At 43.6% G+C, this 13,703-nt stretch overlaps 1 protein-coding gene across 4 annotated transcripts in view; it reads left to right on the top strand.

The window, feature by feature from the left end:
- WDFY3 (WD repeat and FYVE domain containing 3) overlaps positions 1-13,703 on the top strand; it is a 297,453-nt gene that overhangs the window by 119,876 nt on the left and 163,874 nt on the right. For all 4 annotated transcript variants that reach the window (XM_063458757.1, XM_063458760.1, XM_063458758.1 and 1 more), the window contains 2 exons: positions 497-707; positions 6,020-6,143. In XM_063458757.1, the coding sequence (XP_063314827.1) occupies positions 528-707; positions 6,020-6,143 (304 nt within the window). In that variant the 5' untranslated portion in view covers positions 497-527. The remainder of the gene's footprint in view (positions 1-496; positions 708-6,019; positions 6,144-13,703) is intronic.

Genomic DNA, 13,703 nt, shown 5'->3' with positions numbered 1-13,703 from the left:
ATGTCATTCTAATACGTACTCATATGAGTCTAGACACACTCAACCCATGTAGCACCCACAATCCATACATACACACTGTATGTAATAATTGGTCTAGAACAAATTACTGGAGTGAAGATCTTTGGGCATTCAATGGACCTCCATCAGGTGCTGTTGCAATAGGTGCTTAGTTAAAGGACGAAGATGCATTAAGTAGGTAAAAGGGCCTTAATTACTCAGTTTCTGGCCATGCATGTCATACGTTGCGATGTAGGTTTCGTAGTGCTACCTGACATCCTCCTCTACAATATGGATAACATAAAGCAAAATGTGGGAAAAATACAGTAAGATGCTCTTATCCGGTGTTTGTTTTCTGCACATTAAAACCTGTTTGCCAAAAGCCAGTTTTTAGTCACCATGGTTACCTAGTGCTTAGGGTTTTTAAATCTGTGCAATCAAAAATTTGTCAAGTCCTGACCTAGATGATTGCTTTGTTTGTTTTTTCTCCTTCTTTCAGTGAACTGGTTGGCTTTGAAAAGGGCATCACCATGAATATGGTGAAAAGGATTATGGGCCGGCCTCGGCAAGAGGAGTGCAGCCCCCAGGATAATGCTCTGGGATTAATGCATCTACGGCGCCTCTTTACAGAACTATGCCACCCTGCCAGGCACATGACACAGAAGGAGCAAGAGGAGAAACTTTACATGATGCTGCCAGTCTTCAACCGGGTATGTGAACATGACTTAATACTACGTACGTGATAGTAAGTTTTTTGTTCTTATGGCAATCTGATCTTTAATACACTCATTATAGTAGGACCTTATATCTTTGAAGGTGAATTAATATCCACATTTTACATTCTGTAGTCCGTAATCAATGTTCTAGTGATGTTTTCAACTTTTATTTATTCGGCCTTTACTTTTGCTGTGTAATTAAAGGGTCCGATAAATTCTTAGGTTGATATCGGAAGGTCCAGATAGATAAAGATAAATACATACTCTGCCTAAATCACATTATGATTCTTATATACTGACCAGCCCATGCTTCAAGTTGCATAAGCTGACAGAAAATAAAGAATATCGAATAAACAAAAGAAAATCGCACTTGAAAAAACACCCAAATTAAAGTTTTTTTTTTTTTTTTTACATTTTTTTTATTCTTCACATATTCCATAACATTTTCACTGTGTACGGCTATTAATTTATTATATATTTTCTGTCACATGTAATAAAGCTTAGTTACATGTCAAAATCGCGCGCGCGCGTGTGTGTGTGTGTGTGTGCGTGCGTGTGTGCGTGTGTGTGTGTGTGCGCCTGCACGTTGAGGTTTATATTATTTTGTGTGAAGCAAACTTTGTTTCATCTTTCAAGAATTTACCGTATTTGTTTTCCCATGCTGACATACATTAGAGAATTAGCATTTTCACTCTAAGATTCATTGTGTCCCAGCACCCGATTCACATTCAGTGTCTATATACACCACTGTTCTCACATCGTTTGACGTAGTTTGCATATCTCATCTCTCCAGAAATGCCATTTGTGATATTGATTTCCAGAAAAGAGCAATTGTAACCATATAATTTGCTACAAACTGCCACCAATATGAAAACACAAACCCATGCTCCTTAAGGCTGAATTTTAAAGATAGATATAATTAGAATGATAAATTCCTTTTAAGCAAGCCAATCGAATAAATGCCTTTAAGCCATAGCTAAATTGTTTTGTTGAAATACAGATCTATGCAGTGCAGTAATAAAGTAGGCTTCATATGGATAGAAGAAATTTCTATTTGTTTTGATTTTTATGAGTGATTTTGTGAAATCTAGTTTGCTCAGGCTGTTGACAGTTGCCAGTCCATCTCACTATTCTCATACACAATTGTACTAAGAATATGAGCAGCAGAGTATGATATCATTACCCCGGGCATTTAGATAAAGCAAAGAAACTCAGCCTAATTATTAACAATATCCAAATTAGCTTTAATATATCTATGTTTAAGTGTATATATCATGCATACTAACAATCCTGGATTTGGCAGTACATTGATTACTTGGGTCTCCTGTCTCAGGGTGTAGGGTTTGATCTCTGATGTCCCACTGCATCATTAGATATGCTTGATCTAGGACAGTGATGGTGAACCTATGGCACGCATGCCACAACTGGCACGCCGAGCTCTCTCTGTGCGCACGCGGCCATAGGTCGTCAGTAGGGTGCCCAGCGGTCTATTCTGTATTTGTGTCCTAGGGGGCCCAAGAGCTGGCCAGCTGGCCACCTTTGGGCACCCTCTGAGGCAGGCGGAAGCTTGATTTGCGGGCTTGCTGCGAGGGAGTGTTGTAGTCTGATCTTCTCCTGCTCAGCTTCCTCGCGCACCACTTAGTGATGCCGGGAGCCGGAATATGACGTCAGACCAGCTCCCGGCATCACTAAGCGGCACGCGAGGGAGTTGAGCAGGAAGATCAGAACTTCCTCGTGCCTACTCTGCCAGTTTGCCCCCTGCCTGCCTATCCAGCAGCACAAGCAGCCCCACTGGACCCCAGTTTTCCCAAAGAGGCTTGGTGGAGTTAAATTAAAATAAATAATAGTAATTTGTGAGTGTTGGGGGAAAAGTGTACGAGTGTGTGTCTGTCAGTTAATATGTGTGTGTGTGTGTGTGTCTGTCAGTCACTCTGTGTCTGTGAGTGAGTGTGTCTGTCTGTGAGTGTCAGTGTATATAATTGTCGTGTTTAATTGCCGTGTTGGCCCTTTGAGGGAAAAACAAGTTGGTTTGTATTGCGGTTTGGGCACTCTGGCTCAAAAATGTTCGCCATTACTGATCTAGGAGAATAAAATTATTCATTTTAAAATTAAAGGGACACTCCACTGCCCAAATATTAAAAAATAGTAAATAATTCCCTCCAATGAAAAAAAAAAAAAAATAGTAAATCATTCCGTCCAAATTTTTTTTCATTGTGGATATATCTAAAAACAGATTGCAAATGCTGCATATCTCTTGTCTGCAACCTTTGCAAGGCTTCCCCTTCACACACTTCCAATGCTGCTCAGTGAGAGTCTACCTTTGTATGGCAGGTGCTCTGGGCAATTTCGCTAAGCTAAAATACCAGGAAGCAACAAGACCAGTTGTCTGAAAGCCATGGGTGAGGGTGTAACAAGATTTCTATTGAAATCTGCACTTTTTGAAAATTGAAAAAAGAGAAAAATAAGATCAGACACATTCTTCACATGTAAAGCACTTAAGCAAGCAAAAATGATTTAGGTGTTTAGAGTGTTCCTTTAAAGGAACACTCAAGGACCATAACTACTTCATAATAATTAAGTTGTTATGCTACCAGGAGTTCCCTGGAATCAGCTCACATTTAGGGGTTAAAGCATTTACACAGAGTTTAACTCCAAAGTGTTGACTCCAGGAGTGGTCATTTTTGCCCATCTCATTCTGCTTCTGTCAGAGTGTTGAATCAGGAAGTCTCTGATAGGGTCGCCACTGATAGGCCGAGTGTGTCAGCTGATAGAAAAATTCTGCACATACTGACTCATACCCACCATCTCCACTTGATGGTGGTTGGAGTAACATTATTAAGGAAGCTAACACTTGAGGCATATAGATGGCTATACACTGTCTGTTTTTCTTAAGAACAAAGCTTATTCATGTCTATTGCTCATAATTAATTTGTTTTACCTAATCCGAGTTATATATGGAATATTATGTTATTTTCTTGGGTCCCTTCTTTTAACATTTTTAAATGACCATCCATGGTGTACAATTTTTGCAGATGACACAGAAATCTAGGCTAAAATGCCAAATGTATCACAGCTTAAGGCTGTACATCGTATTTATTTCTTGGACATTGAAAGATAATTATAAATAATTACCAGCTAGAGCCTAGGGCTTCCTAGTGAGATATCTTCCTTTCTCAGTAGACCAGCCAGATTGTGATCCAGTCATGTACATAAACTGCATAACAAATAACTTCTCTGCCTTGAACTCATTTCTCGCTCCCCCGCGCACTCCCCTCTCTCCCCCGCGCACTCCCCTCTCTCCCCCGCGCACTCCCCTCTCTCCCCCGCGCACTCCCCTCTCTCCCCGCGCACTCCCCTCTCTCCCCGCGCACTCCCCTCTCTCCCCCGCGCACTCCCCTCTCTCCCCCGTGCACTCCCCTCTCTCCCCCGTGCACTCCCCTCTCTCCCCCGTGCACTCCCCTCTCTCCCCCGTGCACTCCCCTCTCTCCCCCGTGCACTCCCCTCTCTCTCTCTCCCGCGCACTCCCCTCTCTCCCCGCGTACTCCCCTCTCTCCCCGCGCACTCCCCTCTCTCCCCCGCGCACTCCCCTCTCTCCCCCGCACACTCCCCTCTCTCCCCCGTGCACTCCCCTCTCTCCCCCGTGCACTCCCCTCTCTCTCTCCCCCGCGCACTCCCCTCTCCCCCGCGCACTCCCCTCTCTCTCCCACGCTATCCCCTCTCTCTCCCACGCTCTCTCCCACTCTCTCCCCTCTCTCTCCCACGCTCTCCCCTCTCTCTCCCCTCTCTCCCCTCTCTCTCCCCTCTCTCTCCCACGCTCTCTCTCGCTCTCCCTCCCCTCTCGCTCGCTCTCCCCCCCTCTCGCTCGCTCTCCCTCTCGCTCGCTCTCCCTCCCTCTCGCTCGCTCTCCCCCCTCTCGCTCGCTCTCCCTTCTCGCTCGCTCTCCCCCCTCGCTCGCTCTCCCCCCTCTCGCTCGCTCTCCCCCTCTCTCGCTCGCTCTCCCCCCTCTCGCTCGCTCTCCCCCTCTCTCGCTCGCTCTCCCCCCTCTCGCTCGCTCTCCCCCCCTCTCGCTCGCTCTCCCCCCCTCTCGCTCACTCTCCCTCCCTCTCGCTCGCTCTCCCTCCCTCTTGCTCGCTCTCCCCTCTCGCTCGCTCTCCCCTCTCGCTCGCTCTCCCCTCTCGCTCGCTCTCCCCTCTCGCTCGCTCTCCCCTCTCGCTCGCTCTCCCCTCTCGCTCGCTCTCCCCTCTCTCTCGCTCTCCCCTCTCGCTCGCTCTCCCCTCTCGCTCGCTCTCCCCTCTCGCTCGCTCTCCCCTCTCTCTCGCTCTCCCCTCTCTCTCGCTCTCCCCCCTCTCTCGCTCTCCCCCCTCTCTCGCTCTCCCCTCTCTCTCGCTCTCCCCTCTCTCTCGCTCTCCCCTCTCTCTCGCCCTCCCCTCGCCCTCCCCTCGCCCTCCCCTCGCCCTCCCCTCGCCCTCCCCTCGCCCTCCCCTCGCTCTCCCCTCTCTTTCGCTTTCGCCTCTCCTCGCTCTCCCTTCTCTCGCGCTCGCTCTCCCTTCTCTCGCGCTCGCTCTCCCTTCTCTCGCGCTCGCTCTCCCTTCTCTCGCGCTCGCTCTCCCTTCTCTCGCGCTCGCTCTCCCTTCTCTCGCGCTCGCTCTCCCTTCTCTCGCGCTCGCTCTCCCTTCTCTCGCGCTCGCTCTCCCTTCTCTCGCGCTCGCTCACCCTTCTCTCGTGCTCGCTCTCCCTTCTCTCGCGCTTTCGCTCTCCCTTCTCTCGCGCTTTCGCTCTCCCTTCTCTCGCGCTTTCGCTCTCCCTTCTCTCGCGCTTTCGCTCTCCCTTCTCTCGCGCTTTCGCTCTCCCTTCTCTCGCGCTTTCGCTCTCCCCTCTTGCTCTTTCCTCTCCCCTTTCTTGCTCTTCCCTCTCACTCTCTTGCTGTCCCCTCTCTTTCGCTGTACCCTCTCTTTCGCTGTACCCTCTCTCTCCTCTCTCCCCATCTCTTTCGCTCTCCTCTTTCGCTCTCCTCTTTCGCTCTCTCCTCTGCTCGCGCTCTCCTCTGCTCGCGCTCTCCTCTGCTCTCTTCTCTCCTCTGCTCTCTTCTCTCCTCTGCTCTCTTCTCTCCTCTGCTCTCTTCTCTCCTCTGCTCTCTTCTCGCGCTCTCTGTTTAGGTAGCAGTAGATGGGTTTAGTCACTTAATGGGAGGAGAACTGAAAAACCTTTACAATGTAAATAGGGTGGTTGCTCACCTGGTCATGCATGGTTGCTAAATCTGAGATAACTGTATAGCAGAGTACATTTTATATTTTGTTTTCCCATAGGTGTTTGAAAGTGCACCTCCCAGTTCAATGACCGAGAAGTTCTCAGACCTGCTACAGTTTACAACACAAGTTTCTCGACTGATGGTGACTGAGATTCGGAGGAGAGCATCCAATAAATCTACAGGTATGTGTCTGAAATACTATAGCAATCATATCAATAAATAGAGAAAAACGAGGATCCAGCTTCCACACTGCACCAGAACACAGGTTCTTGATACTTTATAGTGAAAATGTACAATAACACAGGCTCCTCTCATAGTAAAACTAGCATTGTGCAGCATCTTCTTTATTCAGAGTGGACTTCATGTCAAGTTAGACAGCATGAAGAAAAACCCAAACAGATGTGCAGAAACAGGGGGAAGCTCAGAACGCTTAAAGTATTTTGGGCATAGTATCTAAACTCAAAAGATTGAATTGACTAGTAGGAAAGATTTTACATTAAATGTTGATTAACATTCTTCATAGCTGCAGATTTATTGTGGGAGTAGTAGGTGTTTCAATATTTTGTTCTCTGTTTATTTGGGAAGAAACAAGCTCCCTTTTAGTCTTTTGTGTATAGATCCCCTTTAAATTTACACATTGTTTCGTTATAATGTATTTTTTTTTTTTTTTATTCTTTATTTTTGTTGTGCAGATAAGTACATGCCATTGACAAACGCCACAACAGCGTACATATATAGTCATACAGGCTTAACAATGGCATGAGTGTGTGCACATTTTTTTAAGTATTAACAACCTCAATAAAACATTTAACATTAACGTAGAGTAACTGCACAGTAGTTTAGTATGTGTGTGGGTTAGGTTTACTTTGCAGGAGACTACTGCAGTATATTGAATGCTGGAGTATACGCATCTGCCTGAAAAACAAGGCTGGAGGTTCAAGTGTAAGAGCGACAGACATGAAGATTGTTAATTAATTAGAATGAGTAAGTAACAAAATAAGGTAGCTAGGTGAGGTCTGATGCTTGGTTGCCGCTGGGTACTTAAATTTACGGTGACCGAGGATAGCCCTCATGAGGCTCGGGACAAATGGTGCTAAATAACACGTTATACAATACATTTGTGCAGGTCGGCTGACTTGGAGGCTAATTGCCGGTTTCAATGGGTAACTCTAGGCCATGTGTCGGGCAAACAGGTCGTTATGGATAAGTTGTAAAGTAAATGGCGTGCAGCCATAGCAACCCGCCAGACCTGAGAAACCTGAGTCTATCTTCCCGAAGGAGGGAGCACCGCCAGCCCTTGGTGTTTGTGTGGTCGTGTGCTTCCCCGACCCTTTTGCCACAGAGTGCAGTTGCTGGGGCCAGGCCTCCTGGCCATCTCGGTGCCCGTAAGCAAGTGGCCCTGAAGAAGTTTTCCGACCCAGCGGTATGTCAGCTTGGAGTCTGCTTCTCCGTGAGTGCCGTGCAGAGACTGGATGGTGGTAGCTTGTGCGTTGGGTGGCATCGTGCCTCTGCCCGGTTCGGAGCTTTGGGGTTCCGTCGGCCGGAATGTCGTTTTACAGTGTGTGCGGTGGTCTGAGGAGACGCCACTTCAGCTCCCTTTCCTTGTGCGGTGTGTATAACGGGGTTGGTGGTGTTATGCGCTATGCGCCTCCAAAAGTCCCGGCATATGTGATCAAACTGGGCTTCGAAGCGTTCCCTCCATGCCCTTATCTGTAGGCTTTTCTGGGATTGCAGGGGATGGTGTTTGGCAGCCATCTTGGGCCCGACATGCGGTCTGCTTTCCGGACGAGCAGTTACAGGGTGTAGGACTATGTTTCCCCAGCGGGGACCGGGATAACCCCCACCGGTCCAGAGGGGGGGGGATGCAGGTCGCCAGGAGAGCTTCTGCCGTTTGTGGTCCCAATGGTGGGAGATCGGCCGCCTCTCTCTGCCACTAGGCCGCTTTCAATGGTAGGCCTCATTCGTGGAGTGTGGGTTATTTTCTCCAGATTTGCATCAGGTGTGTGTCCACGGATCTCCACTTGGTTCAGCACCACTGTGATACCAAGCTAGGCTGCTTAGTCAAGGTTTTGGGCATATATTTGCCAATATAATGCTGCTTCTTGCCAGAGCTCTCTGCATGCATGTCTGGTTAGCTCGGCTGTCAGGCCCCGCCCCCTGATTTTATTTTTTTTTAATAGGTAATGCCTAATTCAGAGGTGATATAAATTAAGATTATTATTGGCATTTATATAGCACCAACTTCTTCTGTAGTGTTTTACGATAATATAAATGGAGAAATAGAACAACAAACTAGTACAAATTTGACAGGAAGAATTGGTTTTTGAGCACCCTGCTTGGATAAGCTTACAATCTAGAGCAGTGTTCCCCAACCCAGTCGTCATGGTTTTGTTGGTGGTCCATGTGGACTGGGTTGGGCAACACTGATCTAGAGGAAGGGTGTTTGGGACAGCAACCAAGTGACAAGACCCTTTCACGGAGAACAGATATAACATAAGTAGTTGCATTGTATATGCAATTACTTAAAATAAAAGCATGTGTAATTTTGACTAGATCCTGTTCACTGAAAGAAAATAATTTTGCTTGTGCTGCAAAGACAGTGTGTTAATAAACCCTCCGTTATGCTCTTTATTTTGAGGCATAGCAAATTACTGTTCAGCAAATAGCACAGCAACATAGGAACAGTTGGTTCAATATGTTCCGTGGTAGGAGTGTATGCTTGTTTAGATGGTGTTTGCTCTCACTTGGTTCAAAATGTTCCTGCTGCCTCCTCTGCTTAATGTCTTAGAATACATATCCTTTTGTGTCCTTGTGCTATAAGATTGTTCAAGTTAAAACCCAACTTTCAAGGTCATTGTTCTGTATTCAGTTGCTCCTGTTATCCCTATGTCTTACAAAGATTGATGTCAAAATCAATTCTTTTATACAATGTGTTTTCTGACCTTCTAAACATATACTTATAATTGAACTGATGTATACGTTCACCAATAATTCTATATCAAGAACGCTTAGAGAGTCATTAAGGTTATTACAGTCTTTTTACCGACTCTCTAAATGTAATCCTCTAATTAAACACTATAGCGTTTGTAATAGACACCTGTATTCCTGACGATATAGTACCCAAGTGCAGAGTTTGTTTTAGGTTGTTGTTGTTCCCCTTAATCCCCCTGTTTTCCGTAAAAACCTAAAAAGAAAAGTTTTTTTTTTGGGGGGGGGGGGGTGTTTCAGTGCTTTTCTCCAGCATCGATACTTTCTTGGCGCTGCCACTTGCGCCTCCTCCTGTGACATCATCCATCTCTCTCTACAATGGCTAGTTCTATGCTCCTCATTGGAGTCTAATGCTCGTGCACGACGAGTGCTGACCGCGCATCGGGAATGCTTCTTATAGGAAATAAATAATTTCAATGCATTCCAAAGAGATGCATGGGTCACATGACTGAGTTTTATGTGGTTGTTGCTGTGGAAGTTCCAAGACAGCCACTAGAGGTATGTTTTACAGTGAAATAAGAACATTACAGGTTCTACAAAACTGCAGTGTTTACATTTCAGGGTTAAAACTACAGTGTCACAACACTTTAACCCCTTAAGGACACATGACATGTCATGATTCCCTTTTATTCCAAAAGTTTGGTCCTTAAGGGGTTAAACCACTACTCCCTCATAAAACTCAGTGGAAATGAATATTCATTGATACATACTGTATATATTAAACAATCAATTATTATTCTACACTGAGTTTGTCAATTTGTTTTGATACCATATATTCCTGAGTGACTACTTATTATACTTTACAAATACATTATTAGATCAAGGCAGAATTTTTATATATATATATATACACTCTTTTTAAATGGTCAGTCAAGCGAATATGGCAACAATAAAGTAAAATTAAGCTTTCAGTCAATTATATTGGGTTCTAAGCAACTTTGCCAACTGTGTCTTGGCACTGTCTTTGTTTGATGTCACCAATTTCCTAATAACCCTGCCCACTAGTGTACATGTATTAACCTTAAAGGGACACTACAGTCATCAGAACAACTACAACTTAATGTAGTTGTTCTAGTGAGTACAGTCAGTCCCTGCAGGCATTTTCAGAGCTACTGTACTCAAATTATTGCCTAGGGACACCTCTAGTGGCAGTCACTCAGACGGTGCTTCCTGAGTGCAGCACCGGGGTTCAGTGTCTCCACACTCTGCATTTAGACGCTGAACTTTCCTAATGGAGATGCATTGATTTGATGCTAATTGGCCAGGGCGGTGTTTGGCTCTGCCCCCTATCCCACCTCTTTGGCTGAGATCATCAGTATTGATAATCTCAGCCAACCCAATGGTGGGGGATGGGGGGGGACTGGAGACCTTGTAAGTGTTAACACTATAGGGTCAGGAATACACATTTGTCTTCCTCACTCTATAGTGTTCCTTTAAACATGTATTCCATATGTGCTTCGTGACTGCTGGGTTCTCTAGTTGTGGGCACTTATAAGGTATGAAAAGCTGTTGGAAACCATATCAAGGTTTTGTTATAGATTTAGGTTGAAACGAGTACTATGTAGATTCTCTGTATACTGAATCCTCATATGTAGCATTAATCAAAACTAGGCATGAAAAGAATAGCATTTGTATTAAAAAGCATGATGGAATTTTGTCATCTCTCCCATATATCGGTATAACAACAATTCAGTGGAAGGATGTAGGAAATTGCCTCTTTAATGAAGCAAGACTAAAATAAATGAAAGCATTCAGGGTTCACCTAAGCAGAAAACCACACACTGGAGAAAACAATATACACAATATATATATATATATATATATATATATATATATATATATATATATATATATATATATATATATATATATATATATATATGTGTGTATATAAACTACAATGGAACAGTGTGTCTTGAGCAGACAAAGGAGCATATAAAGAAATATTCATTTATTTTATTATGCAGTTCCTGATTTTTATTAGATCAGTGTATAAAGATATGCATGAAGGGGTTTCTGCATGAAATGTCAAGGGCCTACTTAATATAACTAGATGTGACAGTCCCTCCTGCATGAAAGAAATGTGTCTATGGAATCACGGGAGCATAACACAGCTCTTACAGTGTGTAAGGAAAATCATTTTTAAAAAATAATTGTCCTGCTTGATTGGTGCTAACATGGATTATATGCACACTATAATTGCCCATTTGTCTCCATGCCTGAAAAATAGGCAGTGTCCTTTCTTCTGTGGAGCCATTGTGTTTTTTGTCTTATTTGAGAAATGGCAATTTTTACTTGTAGCTGTCAGACACTAGACGACTTCCCCTTTAAAACCGTAGAAGGTCAAAGGACATTTAGAGTCATCACACATCACACAACACTGAACATGGCTAATGCTTCTTGACAAAAATATTTAAACCATTATGATGTTAATAGTTGATTTGCAATATGAAGCCCACGTGTCTGATGGTGAAATTGGTTTATATGACTAATGCAAATCTCATATATATTGATAAAATGCTAATCTTTGTAAATAGAAACATAGAATGTGACGGCAGATGAGAACCATTCGGCCCATCGAGTCTGCACAATTTTCTAAATACTTTTATTAGTCCCTGGCCTTATCGTATAGAAACATTGAATGTGACGGCAGATAAATGACTTTTTTATATGCAGTATCTACTCATGTTGTGCACCCATGCTCTAATGCTTGTCCATCTCTACAGGGTGTGGTTTGCAAACCATTTTGAAATTGTCACAAAAGCGTAAACTCCTTAATAAAATAGCCACAAAATCAAAACGGCTTGCTGCAAGGGTTTGTTTGTTTGTTTGTTTTGTTGTTTAAATTGGTTCATATATATATATATGAACGCCAGTCCTCATGACATAAGGGGTTCATACTGAAGATGGAAGAGCATAATATATATATATATTACTTGACCAATTTTAAGAACTCTACAAAAAATGTTATAATATACACATATTGACAATCTAACTCTCTAATAACACTGCTGAAAAAGTAAATCTTGTATTTATTTATTTTTTTTCTATTTTGTGCATCTAAGCATTGAACAGTATACACAATGCAAGTTTGTTTCGTAGTACTGTCCCTAATGTAGAACTGGGAAAACAAAAAAACAAACAGGTCTCTTATTAGGACTTCTTCATATGAGGATTTCCCGCTTGCACTCAAATCATTCTTCAAAGAATTCCTACAAAACCACAGGCAAGGTCTCTTGATTTTCACATCTGTGGTCAGAAGAAGAAACATACAGGAACATTAGATAGTTTGTTTGAAAGCACAAGCGTTATTTGTACACTTATCGTTTTTTTTGTTGTTGAGACGTGATTAATATATAAATAATTTAAAATGCTCGTAACCATTTAAACGCAATTTAAAAACACTGATGTCTGTAAAAGCAATGTGATCTGGATAATGTAACATTTTCTTTGTCTATTACACCCTGTTCCAAATTATTATGCAAATTCTATTTAAGTGTCACAAAGATTAAATATTTTGTTTTTCAGTTTAACTCATGGATGGCATTGTGTCTCAGGGCTCTTTTGATCACTGAAAACAAACCCGGATACCTGTCATAGTTAGATTTCCATGTGAGCCCAATTTAAGGAAAAACTACTAAAGGAGGGTGTTCCACATTATTAAGCAGAGCACCATTTTAATGCAATATGGGGAAGAAAAATGATCTCTCTTGGACGAGGTATGAAAACCTATATTTCACGAAAACTTAAGCGTGATCATCGCACTATTAAGAGATTTGTGGCTGATTTAGAGCACAGAAGGGTTCGTGCAGATAAAGGCACATTGAGGAAGATTTCTGCCAGATCCATGCATCGGATCAAGAGAGCAGCTGCTAAAATACCATTACATAGCAGGAAATATATACTTGAAGCTGCTGGTGCCTCTGGAGTCCCACGGACATCAAGGTGTAGAGTCCTCCAGAGTCTTGCAACTGTGCATAAACCTTCTATTCGGCCACCACTAACCAATGCTCACAAGCAGAAACTGCTGCATTGGGCAGAAAAATACATGAAGACTAATTTTCAAACAGTCCTGTTCACTGTTGCGTGCCGTGCAACCCTGGATGGTCCAGATGGTTGGTGGACGGCCACCCTGTTTCAACAAGGCTGCGACGTCAGCAAGGCGGTGGTGGAGTCATGTTTTGGGCCGGAATCATGGGAAGAGAGCTGGTCAGTCCCTTTAGGGTCCCCGAAGGTGTAAAGATGACACCTGCAAAGTATGTGGAGTTTCTGACTGACCACTTTCTTCCCTGGGACAGAAGGAAGAACGATGCTTTCCGTAATAAAATCATCTTCATGCATGACAATGCACCATCTCATGCTGCAAAGAATACCTCTGCATCAATGGCTGCTATGGGGATAAAAGGAGAGAAAGTCATGGTGTGGCCTCCATCCTCCCCTGACCTCAATCCTATTGAGAACCTTTGGAGCATCCTCAAGCAAAAGATCTATGAGAGTGGGAGGCAGTTTACATCCAAACAGCAGCTCTGGGAGGCTATTCTGACATCTTGCAAACAAATTCAAGCAGAAACTGTCCAAAACCTCACAAGTTCAATGGATGCAAGACATGTGAAGCTGCTATCAAATAAAGGGTCCTATGTTAAAATGTAACGTGACCTGTTAAAATATTTAAAGCGTTAATATGTTGTTATCAGTTTGATTGAAATAGCTTTTGATTTCAGTAAATATGCTGCAAACACAACAAATGACAATTT

Source organism: Pelobates fuscus, chromosome 6, assembly GCF_036172605.1.
Source record: "Pelobates fuscus isolate aPelFus1 chromosome 6, aPelFus1.pri, whole genome shotgun sequence".
In the NCBI taxonomy this organism is placed as follows: domain Eukaryota; kingdom Metazoa; phylum Chordata; class Amphibia; order Anura; family Pelobatidae; genus Pelobates; species Pelobates fuscus.
Note: the sequence above shows the minus strand (reverse complement) of the source record. Positions and strands in the feature narration are given on the sequence as shown.